The sequence below is a fragment of the Phascolarctos cinereus genome, unplaced genomic scaffold (assembly GCF_003287225.1).
Source record: "Phascolarctos cinereus isolate Bilbo 61053 unplaced genomic scaffold, phaCin_HiC Scaffold_5;HRSCAF=322, whole genome shotgun sequence".
Taxonomy (NCBI): Eukaryota; Metazoa; Chordata; class Mammalia; order Diprotodontia; family Phascolarctidae; genus Phascolarctos; species Phascolarctos cinereus.
In genome coordinates, this window is record NW_027555958.1 from 376631485 (window position 1) to 376648348 (window position 16864).

A 16864-nucleotide genomic window follows, 5' to 3' on the forward strand; every position below is an offset into this window, starting at 1 on the left:
GTTGGGTTTGTTCTTGTTGGTTTTTTTTAAGGCTTCTAACTACCAAAAATAAGGATTTGGAGGGACCTACAACACTGTTAGTATATTGTTGACTTCTTTCTCTGTTCTCATCCCATGAGCATGTTTTGAGAAATCCCCAGTCTTCCTCTCAGGTTAGACATTGAAACAATGAAACTGAATTTGACCAGCTTGTCTCTCAGTTTAATTGTAAGTGATGTTACTGCACTTCTCTTAATCCTTTCAGTTCATTTTTGTTCTGTCTTTGTGGGACTGTTATTATTGAAGTAATTGTAGTCCTACCGTTCTCCCTGTAAGGCTATTCTGAGATTCATGTATTTTGGATGTTAATATTGAAGCTTTTTATTAAAGGAGGAATTTAATGTCCTTTAAATGCAGAATATTGGAAAAGTAAAAAAAAAACCTAGAACTGAAATTATCTATATCTTGAGTGATATTAGTATATTTATGCTAATTACTTAGATTTTTTGTGTGTGTTAAGTAGGGCTTGGAAAAAAATGCTTTGAAAAGTTCCTAAAATAGTGGGAAATGCTCTGTTGAGAATATTTTCAAATTTTAAGTCAATCCGTGTACCAAATAATACATAGCATCCTTTGAAGATTAAGGAGAATCTGATCACTTAATCGAACTTCTGGCCTTCTGAGCAATAAGTTTAATAATTAGGGACGGTGATAATTTCTTTAGTTAAAATATTTGATCAATATCAAACATTTAGGAAAACTTATTTTTAGTTCAGACAGTTATAAAAAGCAGTCACTTGATTTAATCTTCCAGTTTTTTTTAATTGGTATTAGGAAGTAAAAAGGTTAACAATATCAGTATTATGAGGAGAAAAGCTGCTTTTTTTTCCCATGATGACACTAGTAATAATCAGCTTTGTAACTGAGTATTCATGTATTGCTAGGAATAAAAAAGTGAATATAAAATTTTGATCTGTTTTCCTATTGTTTAGTAATACTTGGGGAATCTAGATTAGGGAGGATAAATACCAAGATCTGGTGAACTTTTTTTTTTAATCAACAATCACTTCCATAAGCTTTTTAATTTTAAATTTTTCTTCCCCTCCCACCCCAAGACACCATGCAATCTGATAAAAGCTGTACATATACATTCCTGTTGAACATATTTTCACATTAGTGATGTAAGGAAAAATTATAACCAATAGGAGGAAACACCAGAAAGAGAAAACAAAACAGAAGAAAAACAAATAGCAAATAGTATGCTTCAATCTGCATTCAAACTCCATAGTTCTTTCTTTGGATGTGGATGGCATTTTCCATCATGAGACTTTTGGAAATGTCTTAGATCCTTGCATTGCTGAGAAGGGCTGAACTTTTTTTTTTTTAGGCAGTTGGAGTTAAGTGACTTGCCCAGGGTCACACACTTAGTAAGTGTCAAGTGTTTGGTCTGAGGCCGGATTTGAACTCAGATCCTCCTGATGTCAGGGCCGGTGCTCTATCCATTGCACCACCTAGCTTCCCCTGAACTTACAATAAAAAGAAAACTCACCCAACTTGATGTAAGAATAGTTGTCAACAAGTAACCAGGGCAGTAGAAATTGAGTGAAAAACTAAAGAGATAAATCTCAAAAAGAATGTCAAATTTCTCATGAGACTTTACTAGAACTGTTAATTTTTTTTTTGTATTTTGTTTTTCCCCGGTTACATGTAAAAATAATTTTTAACAGTTGTTTTTAAAACTTTGAGTTCCAAATTCTCTCTCTTCCTCCCTCTTCTCCCTCCCCCATTGAGAAGGCAATATAGGCTATACATGTGTAGTCATACAAAACATATCCGTAATAGTCATGTTGTGAAAGAAAACAGAGCAAAAAAAAAAAAACCAAGAAAAACAAAGAAAAGGGGCAGCTAGGTGGCACAGTGGATAGTCAGGAAGATCTGAGTTCACATGCAGCCTCGGACCAAACACTTGACACTAACTGTGTGACCTTGGGCAAGTCACTTAACCCCAGTTGCCTAATTTTAAAAAAAAATAGAGAAAGTAAAAACAGTGCTTCAGTCTGTATTGAGACACTGTCCATTTTTTCTCTGAGGATGGATAGCATTTTTCATCATAAGTCTTTCAGAGTTGTCTTGGACCACTGTATTGCTGAGAGAATAGCTAAGTCATTCACAGCTGATCATCTTACAATGTTGCTGTTACTTTGTACATGGTACATTTCACCTTGTATCAGCTCATGCAAATCTTTCCAGGTTTTTCTAAGAGTATCCTACTCATCATTTCTTATAGTACAATAGTATTCCATCATAATCATATACCAACACTTGTTCAGCCATACACCAATTGATGAGTTTCCCCTTAACTTCTAATTCTTCACCCTTACAAAAGAGCTGCTATAAATATTTTTGTAATATAGGTCCTTTTTCTTTTTGTTTTTTATCTCTTTTGGGATGCAGACCTAGTAGTTGCACTGCTGCATCAAAGGGTATGCATGGTTTTATAGCCCTTTGGGCATATATAGAATTGTTAATTCTTGAGTTAATAATGTATATTTGATTTCTTGACTATACTAGATTTGCATTTTGTTTAGTTTGATGTGGGGCTTTAATTGTAGAAGATAATGGATCTGCATTATCACTAACGTGAAAAATATACCATAGTTCTGTAAAACTCTAGTTTTTGAAGTTCATTTTAACTTCTGGATGAGATCATAAGAAAGCGCATTAGAAATTAGTGCAGTAGTCCCTAGTCCGGTGAATGGGAAGGGACTTCTTCAAATATAAAAAGATCTTTAAGATTTTACTTGTCACAGATTGAATTTCTTTGTATCTTCATGCCCCTTGTGGGCCAAAGAAATTAAAATGCCTTTTAGGGGCAGAAGCATCATCTTAGTTGGAATTTGTTTTGGGACATTCTCTTTGTCATGGATCTCAAAATCCCTACATCTTTGAGGTATAGTTACAAGATTCACAAAGAGGTGTTTCTATTATTCAACTTGACTATTACTGAATGGTGGTTCTTAATAGTTCAATATGCTGCAGTTTAATACTGTCTAGAAAATAGCTTCTAAAAATAGCCGTTTTGCAGTATTTATCAAGAAATTAATTTCAGTGTAGAAAAATGCATAGAGTAAATCTCTTGAGGGAACTTTAAGTGACTTTTGGAGAGTCTTTTGTTGAATAAAATAGGCAGTTTATTCTGTTGAATAAAGCAGGTGGTTTATATTCTGGGTGCCTTGAATAAACCCTATGACCTTTGTTCCTAATTAATTGCTATTTAAATTCTTCCTTACAGAAACAGGAAGGTGGTCGATTATTCACAGTTTCAGGAATCTGATGATGCAGGTAAGATTGTACCCTTTCAAGAAGTATATACGCTAAAGTGTGCTATGATATTAAATGCTTTTTTAAAAGTTTTATGTTGGAGGGAAATCCTGTTTTTATATAATATCCAGACAGTATGTGCTTTAGGATTTTGCAAGGCATTTTACAAGCATCTCATTTTATCCTTACAACAACCTTGTGAAGTAGATGTTATTCCCATTTTACAGATAAGGAAACTGAGGCGGGCAGAAATTCAGTGACTTGTCTAGGGGTCACATAACTGCTAAGTGTTTGAAACTAGATTTAAATTTAGTTCTGCCTGACACCAGGTCTAGCACTCTGTCCATTGTACCATCTAGCTTATAACTGTGTGATATGGACATCTTAAAAAAATATATTGGCTTTTTGTGTGGTGGTGTTTTTCTTTTATTCTTACATGTCATGTTTCATTAGACTTTGTAGCAGAGAAAAGAATCCCCAAAATGGAATATTCCATGGTCTTTTTGTCTCACACCTTTTCTAAAATATTTTTACTGTTAATAATTAAGTTCAAAGAAAAGCTATTTTTAGGATCTGTATGTATGTTAAGTCACATGGATTTTCTTCAAGTTTACTTTTCTTGGTAGATAAGCAGCTAAGTGGCCCAGTGGATAGAGTACTGGGCCTGAAGTCAGGAAGACTCAAGTTCAAATCTGGCCTCAGACAAGTACTAGCTGTGTGACCCTGGGCAAGTCACTTAACCGTGGTGTGTGTTTTTTTGTTTTGTTTGCCTCAGTTTCCTCATCTGTAAAACAGGGATGATAATAGCACCTACCACTAGGTTTGTTGTGAGGATCAAATGAGGCAATATTTGTAAAGTACTTATAGCACAATGCCTGGCATATAGTGTGCATGTATAAATTATCAGTAATAATAATTCATTCTTTTAGATTTCAGTCTTCTGATATGGTTTTCTTTAATAAGCTTATCTGAATGAGCACAAATTCTGAAGTTCTGTTAATGCTTTTTAAAATATAATAAATCTCTTGCTATAATAAAGATCTTTTGCCTCTGTATCCAGAGGGTTTTTAACCCTTTGAAATTATAGATATGAGTCATTTGCCTGAAATAATAGAATATGTTGGGGTCTATGTATTTTATTTTATGCATTTAAACATTTAGTCCTGAGGAGTCTATAGGCTTCACTAGATTGCCTGAGGATGAGGGTTCATGACACACAGAAAGGTTAAGAGCCCCTGTGTTAGGGAAACCCCATCCCACCCAATAATCTTTTGTAAAGGAACATCTTGAATAAGAATGTAGTGCTGGTTTTTACTCTAGGAAGCAAGCAGTTAATTTCATTTTTTAACCATTAAGATGAAGATTATGGAAGAGATTCAGCCCCTCCAGCTAAGAAAATCCGATCATCCCCGCGAGAGGCTAAAAACAAGAGGCGATCTGGGAAAAATTCACAGGAAGATAGGTAAGAAGGGTGCTACTTCTTTTGTTTTTATTATCCAGTGTACCTTCTCCCCTTCTCCCTCATCAAATCCTCCCTTGTAACAAAGAAACACAGCTAAGCAAAATAGCCTCTTTCCAAAAGGAGGGAAGTGTATTTTATCACCTGTTCTCCAGGAATTAGCTTGGTCATGGCAGTTAATTGGAATTTACCTACATGTTGTTTTGATTTCCGTTATTGTGCGTGTCCTTCTGGTTTTAATTTCATTCTCTATCAGTTCATGTAAGTCATCTCATGTTTCTCTGAAATTCCTCACGTTTGTCATTTTTATGAATTTTAGAACACAATTTATTCATTCCTTTCCAGCTTTTTGCCATTATGAAAAGTGCTGCTATAATTGTTTTCTTATATATAAGATCTTTTATTCTCTGACCTTTTTTTTTAGGATATATGTGCTTAGTATTTAAACCATTTATTTTTGGAGGTCAAATTACCTGATTAGTGTTTCTAACTGAGAAAAATTGCCTTTTTTAAAAGTTATTCAGATTATATGGATGGATCTCTAGAATTTTTACTACTCAAGCTTGTTTCTGATCATTTTCAAAATTCTGGTCTGATTAAAAGGACTGGATCACGAGTCAAGGAGTTGAGTTTGGGTACAGGCTCTGTTCACTGAAGGATCTTGAACCAAGTTGCATCTGTAAGATTATAAATAGTTGTACTAGATCACATAATTGTTTCTAGTTCTAAAATTCAGTTATTTCTGTAAGTAGAAGTAAGAAAAGCATGAAGTTTAGTTAAGTTCCACGTAGGGGAAAAACATGGAGACATTAATATAGAACTTTTATTTTGCCACTTAATTGTTTACGTAATGTGCTTCACATCCATTTTGCTTTTTCACTTCAGTTCTTCAGAGTTATTGCTAATCTCCTCTTTTTGATGATCTGGCTTGTCCCATTCTATATCACAAAATTACATCACTGTCAGGATGATGACTGTGGAACTCGTTGAATCTGAGTTGGATAACCAGCTTCATTGCAAGAACTAATTTATTATGGAGACTCTTAACTGGGTCCTAATAGTAACTTAATAACATTTAACAAACCCTCGCTTATCCCATCAATAGAAAACTTGGAACTCCAACATTCACTGTTAATTGAGGTTATTAAAATCAAGTCCACTCCCAGAATAAGAGATTGTATAAAATGGACATTTTTGTGTTTTTTTTTACTTGATTAGAGACTTTAGTTTTTAACTTTTACTAAATTGGAGACCAGTAAAAGGGGGAATCCCAGGTCACCTGATGAGAATGGCTGTGGTGGGAATAGGTATCCTTTATAACAGAAGGTAACGTATGATGGGAGGAGGGCTGACTTAAAATAGGACATTAAAACTATCTTGTCTTGTTTGACTGGACAGAAAGACCAAGTAAAAAATATTTGTTGTAGTTATTTTAAGTTATTAACCTTGAAGTGTTGAAATCATTGCACAAAAATGAGGCCAAACAAAAATTCAAACAATTTGAGTTACTTAGTAAAGTACTAAATTGGTAAGAGTTAAAATATTAGGTATGGTGTCTTACTCTAATTTAGTCTGTAGTTATCCTTATCCAAACCAAAGGTTTTCATTTGCTTTTCTTATAGAATCGTTAAAGTGAGTTTCATGGGTAGAAAATAAAAGTAGAAGGAATTACAGAATCTTATAATTGGAAGGTATCTCAGAATCTGTCCATCCTGGAACATATTTATCCTCTGCCTCTAGGCCAGACTGCATTTAAGCCCAACCTTGATGAGTGTCTGTGCTCTTATTTATTGTTAGTTCTCCCAAGAGTTAGCTTTAGAGGTATCTTCTTCTCATGTAGCATAGTGTTTGCAATTAAATCCAAAATTTATTTTCCTTCCTTTTGTAGATTCCTATTTGGAAGAGTGTCAGATTTGGAATCAGGAGAGGCCTGGGTTCAAATCCTGCCAGCATTACTCATTAGTTGTATGATCATAAGTTAAATTTTCTCTGACCCTCAGTTTCCTCATCTTTAAAATGAGGGTAATAATACTTGTACTTAACGTGGTTATTGTGAGGGGCAAGTTAATATAATTTATAGTATAAATGCCTTGCAAACCTTGCAAATCATAAATAATTGTCAGTGTCTACTAATGGCCTATATTATTAAGAATTTTTCCTTTGCTTCAGTGATCTCTCTATTGCCCCATGGTAATTAAATGAACTATTACCAAATTGAATGTATATTACATTTATTTCTTCATACTAATCGAAATTGATTTTCCTTTGTGCGTTCTCCACTGTAAAATCAGCCTTTCCCTAATAGGGTTCCAGGCTTTGCCTTAAAAGTCTGTAAATAGGACTATTGGAGGACTGAAGATAACTGGGGGGGGTCTAGTAATTTTGATAGAAATTTGGAATTACTAGAACTTGAGTTGTGTGTCTTATATTAATAAATAATAATTGACAAGTATAGATATAGAAATATGTGCAATTTTCAGACTGGCAAATTTCCTTGAAATGATACTCTCAGTTTTAAAAAATCTGATCTCTTTGTTAGTTACTCTAGGCTTAATGGGATAATTTGAGTATGCATAGGGGAGCCAATAGCCCTTTTATTTTCAAAAATTAATTAGTAATAAGAACTGCCTTTAACAAAGTAGTAGTCGAAGGGATTATACATGAATATCTATTCCTTTGGTTTTTACCAGTCAAAGAATTATAAAACTAGAAGGTATCTCAGGGGTTAACCAGTCTTATCCCTTCAATGACAGATACAGAAAGTAAGGCACAGAGAGGTGTGAAGTATTTTGCCGAAAATCATGTAACTGACAGTTAGCTACAGAGCCAGGATTAGAACACAGGTTGCTGAATTAAGATTAGAAGGAGTCTAAGGATTTGTATTTTCTGGAGGCTGAATCAAGATGGTAGAGTGAGAGGAAACATTAAGAGTCTAGCTCACCTGACACATCTCCTTGACAGATGTCTAAAAAATGTGCCAGACAGATTCTGATCAGGAAGGATTCTGAGTGAATCATTTTTTCAGCCCAGAGCAGCTTTGGGAGCCAGAGAAGGTTGAAGGCCCTGGTGATGGAATCTTACCAGGAGCCTCCTGGCACTTAGGGATCAAGAGGGCCAAGATAAGGCAGGAAGCACTGTCACAAAAAGTAATCCTGAGGGGTCACTGAACAAGCACCAGGTGTGGTGTCATCAGGTGTCATCTGGCAGTTCTGTAATCTACTACCTAGTGCCAGGTCACAGACCCAGGATAGAGAAGAATATTTGTGAGCAGTGACCGAGCTGTGTACCAAGCAAGGAAAAACTTCCAGAAGCAAGTGGTGGCTGTGTGATTCTGATCCTGGAAGCAAAGCTCCCCAACTAAAGGGGAGCTGGCAGTTCAAGTGCTTTGAATCTTCAGAGCTTCTCCTGAAACTCTATTCCCAACAAGGAACAAGCCAACAGATCCAGACTTGGGTCAAGAACCTGCAGGACTCATATATCAGGAAGGTAGGGAACAGTTCTCTCCCCAGATGAAACTACTTTGGAAGTGTGGAAAGCTTGCAAGTGCAAGCCCTTCTTCAGCCAGAGCTGTGAAAGCAGCAGGACATAAGAGGACAGAAGCTTAGACTAGTCATCCCCTCACAAGTGCGCACACACACCTCCACCCCATCCCCACAAGAGTCAATAGGGCCCAGCACTAACATAAAGTACAAAGTCAAGAAGTATACTAGAAGAATGAGCAAGAACCTCATAATACAGAGCCATTATGGTGACAGGGAAGCTTAAAGACACAGAAGAGTACGAATCAGAAAAACTACAAGGAAAAGTCTCAAAGAAAAATGCAGCTTGTACACAAATCCAAAGAGAATTCCTAGAAGAATTATATCTTTAAAATTTTATTTAAAATGAGAAAAGCAAGAGCTAGGGAAGAAAGATATGAAAAGAGAATTAACGGGGGCAGCTAGGTGGTGCAGTGGATAGAGCACTGGCCCTGGATTCTGGAGGACCTGAGTTCAAATCCAGCCTCAGACATATAACACTTATTAGCTGTGTGACCCTAGGCAAGTCACTTAACCCCCATTGCACCACCACCCGCCCCCCCCAAAAAAAAAGAAAGAAAGAAAAAGAGAATTAACAACTTGGGAAAACCTTATTGAAGAAAATAACTCCTTGAAAATCAGAATTGGCCAAATAGAAGGTAATGGCTCCATGAGACATCAAAAATAATAAAAACAAAGTCAGAAGTCTGAAAAATAGAAGAAAATGTGAAATATCTCATAGCAAAAACAACTGACCTGGAAAACAGATTGAACGGAAATAATTTAAGAACCATTGGACTACTTTGAAAGCCGTGAGCAAAAAATATATATAGAGAGAAGAAGAACCTAGACATATTTTAAGAAATCATTAAAGAAAACTCTTCAGATAGTTTAGGAACAAAAGGCAAAGTAGAAATTGAAGGAATCCACTGGTCACCTCCTGAAAGAAGTTTCAAAATAAAAACTCCCAGGAATATTATAGCCAAAATCCAGAGTTCCCAGGTCAAAAACAAAACCAAAAAAAAAAAGAATACAGCAAGCAGACAAAAAGAATTCAAGTACCAAGGTACCATACAAGTTTTAGCAGCTACAATGATAAAGGCCCATGGAGCTTGGAATGTAGTTTTATATAAGACAAAGGATCTAGGTTTAGAACCAAGAATAAAATTTAACCAGCAAAACTGAGTATTATTATATATTCCCCTACAGGAGGAAAAATGGACCTTTAACAAAACAAGCATTCCTGATGAAAGGACCTGAGCTGAGTAGAAAATTTAACATGTAAACATGAGGTCAATAGAAGCATAACATGAATGAGCAATCAAGGGATTAATCAAGTTAAATTGCTTTAAATTCTTATTTTAGAGGTTGATACATGTAGCCACTCAGGGTCATAGAGGAGGTCTGATTAAACCTTGGTCCAGGCAGCAATTCTGTTTATTTTGATGATCTCAGAAAAATAGAAAGAGTGGGGAAGAGGAACACATTGGGAGAGGGGAGAAGGGAAAGGAGGAGTAAGGAAAATTGTCTCACATAAATGGATTATGCAAAGAGTTTATATAGCAAGGAAGAGTCCTGGGGGAGGGGAGCAAATGACACTTAAACTTCACTCATTTGAGCTGGTTAAAGGAGGAAAGAATACACTAACAAAGTTGGGTACAGAAAGACATCTTACCCAACAAGAAAATAGGAGGGACAGATGTTAAGGGAAAGGGGAGGAAATAAGAGATTGAGGGAGTCAGTAGTCAGAAGCAAAATGGATTCTAAAGAGAGTGTGGGGAGAAAAGATTAGTTAATTTTCTTAGCATCATAAGGTGGTAGAGTATTGGAGCTGTATGTGATCTTAGAGAATTAGCCCAATCCCTTCATTCCTCATTTTACTAAATGGGAAACTGAGGCCCAGAGAGCTTGTGACTTGCCCAAGGTCACACAGAAAGTAACAGAACCAAGAATAAAACTTCTTCTGATTCCAAATCTAGGTTTCTTCCCATTGTACCATGTTATTTTCATGTATTCTTTTTGAGGGAGGAGGGCAGAAATGGGTTTACCTTTAAAACACCTCTCTCTCTCCATCTTTTATTACTTTACTGGCTCTTTCATTTTAGGTTGGCTTTTGCTTGGTCAGAAAATGATTATACAGTAGTATTTAGATTGTATAGCTTATTATGTTCCTTAAAAAATATTCTAAAGTATTTTGGGGGGTAAGTGGATGATGTGCACAATCAGGGAAAGTAAATGATGTCTATGTGTCTCCTGGCAATAAATTAAGGCAGATGTATAGACCTGTCATCAAATTAAGCTGTCTAGCCAGTGTTGTTTATTTATCTTACTGGCAAGTACTTCCCCTCTACCTCCAAATAGATAGCCATAAAAGACATACTCATTGAAAATATATTAGTTTAATAAACTATCATTGTTACATTTCACTATGAAGTCACTTTCCAGTATTCACATTTACCCTTAGATTATGTGAAGCCTTGCCTACATACACCTAAGAAGTATGTATTCTTTGGAGGAATCATTTGCTTTTTTGGTGTTTGTAAACAATAGTTTTCATAAAGGTTATAATATATATGTGTATATATGTACTTCTCAAGTAGATGGTCTGCTAAAAATACAAGAGTAATATGTTGCCCTCATTCTATAATAGTTTAACCATCCAGGATGACACAGAAACTTTTGTAGCTTTTTCTTTTCTTTTGAATTTAACAGACATAAAAATGTCAGTTTAGAGGGAACAAAAAATGCAAATTATATGTGAAACTTAAATATAGCTTGTTTTCTAAATATGTGTTAACTATATACTAGGTTACCTAGGTATCCCAGTGAATAGAGTACTGATCCTAGAATCAGGAAGACTCCCTCCTGAGTCCAAATCTGCCCTCAACCAATTCTTGGGAGGGGGAGAGGGGTAGCAAAGCACCTGGGGTTAAGTGATTTGCCTAGAGTCACACAGCTAGTGAGAGTATCATGTGTCTGAGGCTGGATTTGAACTCAGGCCCTCCTGACTCCACTGCATCATCTGGTTATCCCTTCAGACACTTCTTAGCTGTGTGACCCTGGGCAACTCAACCCAGTTTGCCTTAGTTTCCTCATCTGTAAAATGATCTGGAGAAGGAAGTGGAAAACTACTACTGCATCTTTGCCAAGAAAACCCAAATGGAATTGCAAAGAATCTAACACACCTGCAAAAACAACTGAACAGTAACAAATATACTTCATGGAATACCATACTGCCTTGCCTATCTATCTCCTCTTCTGCCCATCTATCTGTTCTCGTATGTGTATTGGAGTGGGAGGAGGGGTGTTGAGGGGACATGCAGGGTGAAGTGACTTGTGCAGGGTCACACAGCTAGTAAGTATCTGAATCCAGATTTGAACTCAGGTCCTCCTGACTACAGGGCTGGTGCTCTATCCATTGTGCCACCTAGCTGCCCCTGCTCTCATGTGTATTTTTTAATGTTTTCATTGATGTTCTTTTTTGTTATCACTGTCACTCTATCCCACAATCTCCAACCCTACCCCCAGTCTCCCACAAGGGCAGATTTTGTCAAGCAAAACAAATGTACACATTGTCTGAAAATAGTATGTCTCATTTTTTTTTCTTTTTAGTTCTTTACCTCTCTGACATTGGGTGAGAGACATGCTTCATCATCATCTGTTCTTCTATAGCAGAAGTATCTAACTCATAGCCCACAGCTCTCCTGAGTGCAGCCTGAACCAGATTAAATTTAATTGAGAAATATTTAACAAAATAAAAATACAATAGAACATAGATAATATTAATATGTGGTTTTCCAAGTTAACATGTGTTTCACAGGGATTGTTATCTAAGGTTTGGTAGCCCTTGTTTCAATTTGAGGTTGACACCACTGTTCTGCGATTGTGATTTTGTTACTGCTGTGTTGTCTTTTAAAGTTATTTTCCTTTATGTTATTGTGGTCATTTGTGTACTGATTCAGGCCACTTAATTCTTCATCAATTTATAGCTTAGAAATTGAGAGCTGTAAGGAACCTTTGAGATCATCTAGTCCAACTTCTCATTTTGCACATGAAGAACTAAGGGCAATAGAGGTTATGTGACTTGCTCAGGATCACACAGTCAGTTTTTAAGGTGGAATTTAAATACAGGTCTCCCTGACTCTTTAAGTCCAGTGTTTTGTCCTTATACTGGGTTCCCTCTTGGTTCATCCAAGTCTCCCCAGATTTCTCATCCTTTTCATTATTTCTTGCAGAGCAATAATATTCTATTTATATTAATATACCATAATGTTTATCCTTTGTCAGTTAATGGATATCCATTTTATTTCTAGCTCTCTTTCTAACAAAAAGTGGTACTCTTCAAGACTTTGTTTATGTCAGATTCCAGAGTATCTAGTCTTCCTTGAGTCATTCCTACCCTTTTCAGAGCTTATTAACATGATTTTTTTGTACATACAGTGAGGACTCTGAAGAAAAAGATGTGAAGACCAAGAAGGATGATTCACACTCACCAGGTATTTATGTAGTTAGGTTTACTAGAAATGTCAGTTTTTCTGTCTTCACTTAGAAAGCCACTCTCATGAAGAATTCCCAGAGGATATCTTCAATACTTTAATCAGAATTTCATTTGAAGTATTCTGTTATTTAGTTTGGACTCTTCTTAACCTAATAGAGGTTTTTTTGTGAAGGCTGTTGTCATAGGGGATGTGAATGAACATTTGTCACTTCTTACCAGAGTTGAATGCGTTTTATTTATTTATTTATTGAAGGAGTTTAGCCATATTGTTTTCTTACCTGTCTTTCCAGTGCTAGACTTTCTTTCAAATGAGACTACTAATTTTATCATTTTTACCGCATGGACAAGGGTTTGACAACTTCAGACCTGTCAGGTACTTTCACTTTTATTTTTATCCAGGTGTAATACCCATACTTCTGAATGCAAAAGAAATTGCATTAACCTTTAGTGTTCACAGTGAACTCTGTCCCCGTAACATTCACCTATGACTTTATTGGGTAACTACCTCCCAGCTGGACCACAAACCAAATTTTTAATTCTTTAATATTTTTTGAGTGCCCAAAGGACACAAGATGTTATCTCTATTGGCATTAATCATGGTTCCCAGCTTGGTAGGTTAAGTTTTGTGTAAGTGGTGACAGGGGATCCTTCATCCTCTTGGTAAGAAAATTTGAGTATTAAAGGTCATGGACCTCAAAGCTAATGATGATGGCAAGGCTGACAAATGCTCCCAGAAGAGGCCCTCTGAAGGGGGAAAAAGCCAAACTGAAAAAAAAGAAGCATGCAAGTGATCACCAATACAGGGATACCTGACTCTGTGTCCTAGGGCCAGCAGCCAGCTCTTATCCTGACTTAATCAGGAATAGCTACCTTTGGATGATTTTTAAGTAAGTGTATTGCCAGTGGAAGTGACCTGTTTTATTTCTTGCTTTTTAATCAGTACAGTTGTACCACACTACCTGATTTTTAATAAAAGTGAAGTTTAAAAGCTTTCCTTATATATACAAAGTATATTCTATCTGTGGTATGTAAGATACAAATGTTAAAAAACCATATTCCTCATTGATTGGCAGTTTGATGTTTACAGTATCTGAAGATCTGCTAGCAAATCAAAAATAAATGTAACAAAATTATAAATATCGAACATTACTTGATATGAGAGGACATTCCTGACCTACTCCTTTGTAGAAGTGGAAGGTCCATTGGTGTTACATATTGCCCATGTTTTCAGATCTTGATCCATTGTGCTGAATTTTTTTTCCTCTTCTTTTTTTGTGTCTTTTAAAAATATTATGGGGTAGTTCCCATATGGGAGGAATACTGGAGATAACTGTAATAATCTAAAAACATACATCAATAAAAATTTATTTTTAAAAAACTCGTCAAACTTGTGATAACTTTAATGTATATCACATTTACTGATTTTTAAAGCATTTTATATTTTAACAACAGTAATAAGAATTTACGTTTATAGTACTTTTATATATGTTCTATCTTTAAATCCTCACAACTCTGTGAGACAAGGAAAGACAATATTATCATCTCTGTTTATAAATGAAAACTCCTAGGCTGAGTGGTTATGACTTGTTGGAGGTTAATTCAGTAGTAAACAACAGAGCCAGGAGTTGAAATCAGATAATGTTGTTTGCAATACAAGTGTCAAACTCTGCAAAACTGCCATGCAAACTAGATTAAAATGTAATTGGGACATGTTTAACAATAAATGAAAGTACAGTACAGCGTAATTAATGTTAATGTGTGGTTTTCTAAACCAGTATTTGGTTAGCAGGGATCCCGTTTTTTTCTTTAAGTTTGATACCACTGATCTGCAAATGCATGTTTCATAGCATTTTATTTGCAGTGATAGTACTATTTAAGCCCATTATTTTTGGAATTTCAGGCTGTTGTAGTTAGTACTTAGAATTTTCAGATTTGACATTTTTATTCAGTTAAGCTAAATGAATTAAATTTTGCACATATAAATTAAGTACTGGTAGCGTTCTTGTGCAACCAAACAAATTTGACCACACCTTTTTATCTAACAAGCTGTGAGCTATCCATTGTTGCTTCGTATTTTATTTTTAAATCCCGTATTGGCTAAGAATATATTTCCTTCCTTAATTAGCCACTGGAATCAAAGCATTTTGTATCATTGTATTGTTGTGGCTTTAATGTTGCAGAGGATAGTGAAGATGAAAAAGAAGATCACAAAAATGTTCGCCAGCAGCGTCAGGCAGCATCAAAAGCAGCTTCCAAGCAGAGAGAAATGCTCATGGAAGATGTGGGCAGTGAAGAAGAACAAGAAGAAGAAGAAGAGGCACCATTCCAGGAGAGTAAGTCAAAGTGACTGGAGTACCAGTTGGGTGACCTTGATCACTATGGTCTTAGGGATGGCATACCCAGATACCAGTTCCTCAAATAATAACTAGGGTGCTCCATCTTAAAGCCTCAGGATCACCAAATGGAGATTTAGAAATATTTGGTGGCTTTCATTAGGACTATTTAGACATACATGCATCCTGTTAAGAGATTGTACCTTTAGTCATAAGACTAGGACTGGCTCATAAATATGTATGTCTTCTACTCTAAAAATGCTATTAAAGTAATAATTAAACCTAAGAATATGCTGATGGTTTGTAGGGTTGGGGTTTTTCCGTGTTTAGGCATGTTATTAATCGCATATAGATATTTTATAAATCTCAGTTTGGGTAATCTTACATATTTCTTTTTGCCATGTATTCTGTAGTTAACTAATAGCAACAATTTCTGTTCATGTTAGATTTTATAAATCTTCCCCTGTTGTTGAACTTCTCTTCAAACAAGTCAGTCATGCAACCCCCATTGAGGTGCATGTTATAACCATTTTACAGATGGGTCCAATGATACCACCTAGCAAGTCAGTTGTGCAGCTAGGGGGTAGAATCCAGGAATGTTTGACTCCCAAATTCCTTGCTCTATTATCCGATGCCTTCCTTTTTCACTAGGAATGGTATATAAATTAAGCCAGGCAGTGAAATTTTTCCTTTTCCTCAGAAGATTCTGGCAGTGATGAAGACTTCCTAATGGAAGATGATGATGATAGTGATTATGGAAGTTCAAAAAAGAAAAACAAAAAGATCGTGAAGAAATCCAAGCCTGAAAGGAAAGAAAAGAAAATGCCCAAACCTAGGCTAAAGGCTACAGGTAAGCTCAGTATTGGGGAAGCCAACATGCTCTTTTTAAAAAATGATCATTCAAGAGCTATCATCTGCAGAAATTCTCCATTAGGACTTGATATTGGGCTAGCTAACCTAAAAAGAATGCAAGAAATTCAAAAGGCTCATGGCTATTGTAGAAATGAGGCTTGACTGAATGAGTGTCCAGTTCAGGAAAGGATATATCTTGGGGAATAATGACTACAATCCTTACAAGAATCTGAGGCATTTGATTTTAATTTTGTTTGATTTTGGTATTGGTGATAAAATACCAACTCCTAAGCTGCTAGTAAAATTTTGAAATCATGAAAATGTGCAAACATACATCATAAAAATTAAAATGTTAACTACCTCTAAGGCTATGTGGCTTTCTTTCAGTCCCTTGAGGTTTCTGTCACACATCTATGTTCATACACCCAGATAAGAGCCAGTTTTTCCTTCACTTCATAGCAGTGCTAAATTTGCTCTTTGTGTTTATGGTTTTGTCATGCTGTTACTTACCAGTTTACCAAGACCTCATTTTGATTATCATTTCAGTTTTTAACTTTTAGATTACACATTTTTTAGTTCATTCAGAAAGTCACTGAATGATATACAGTCAGCTCTTCTGTAACACAACATATGCATTCCCAAAAAGTACCACGTCATGCAAAATTGTGCAATAAAAACGTGTGGGGCTCATGGGGAAATGGAGTCAAGGGTATTGCTCAAAAATGTCTTCAGTGACACATTAAAAAGATAGGAACCATAAATAAAATCATAGTTTCATATATGTTAAATGGTAAAGAAGTACATAAATGCTACACTAAATAGTGGCCATATCTAAGGCTATGGGCTGGCCATCTTGTGTAAGTTGGGCAGATAGGAACCCTGGCATCAAGGTTCAGAGACCATGT

General features: G+C 35.8%; 1 protein-coding gene across 2 annotated transcripts in view; it reads left to right on the forward strand.

Annotated features, from left to right (window-relative positions):
* Nucleotides 1-16864, forward strand: part of NUCKS1 (nuclear casein kinase and cyclin dependent kinase substrate 1) — a 41447-nt gene that overhangs the window by 21751 nt on the left and 2832 nt on the right. The window contains exons 2-6 of one of the 2 annotated variants that reach the window (XM_021002937.2): nt 3271-3320; nt 4656-4761; nt 12717-12772; nt 14955-15107; nt 15808-15957. In XM_021002937.2, the coding sequence (XP_020858596.1) occupies nt 3271-3320; nt 4656-4761; nt 12717-12772; nt 14955-15107; nt 15808-15957 (515 nt within the window). The remainder of the gene's footprint in view (nt 1-3270; nt 3321-4655; nt 4762-12716; nt 12773-14954; nt 15108-15807; nt 15958-16864) is intronic. The other variant, XM_078156373.1, reaches the window with a different exon arrangement.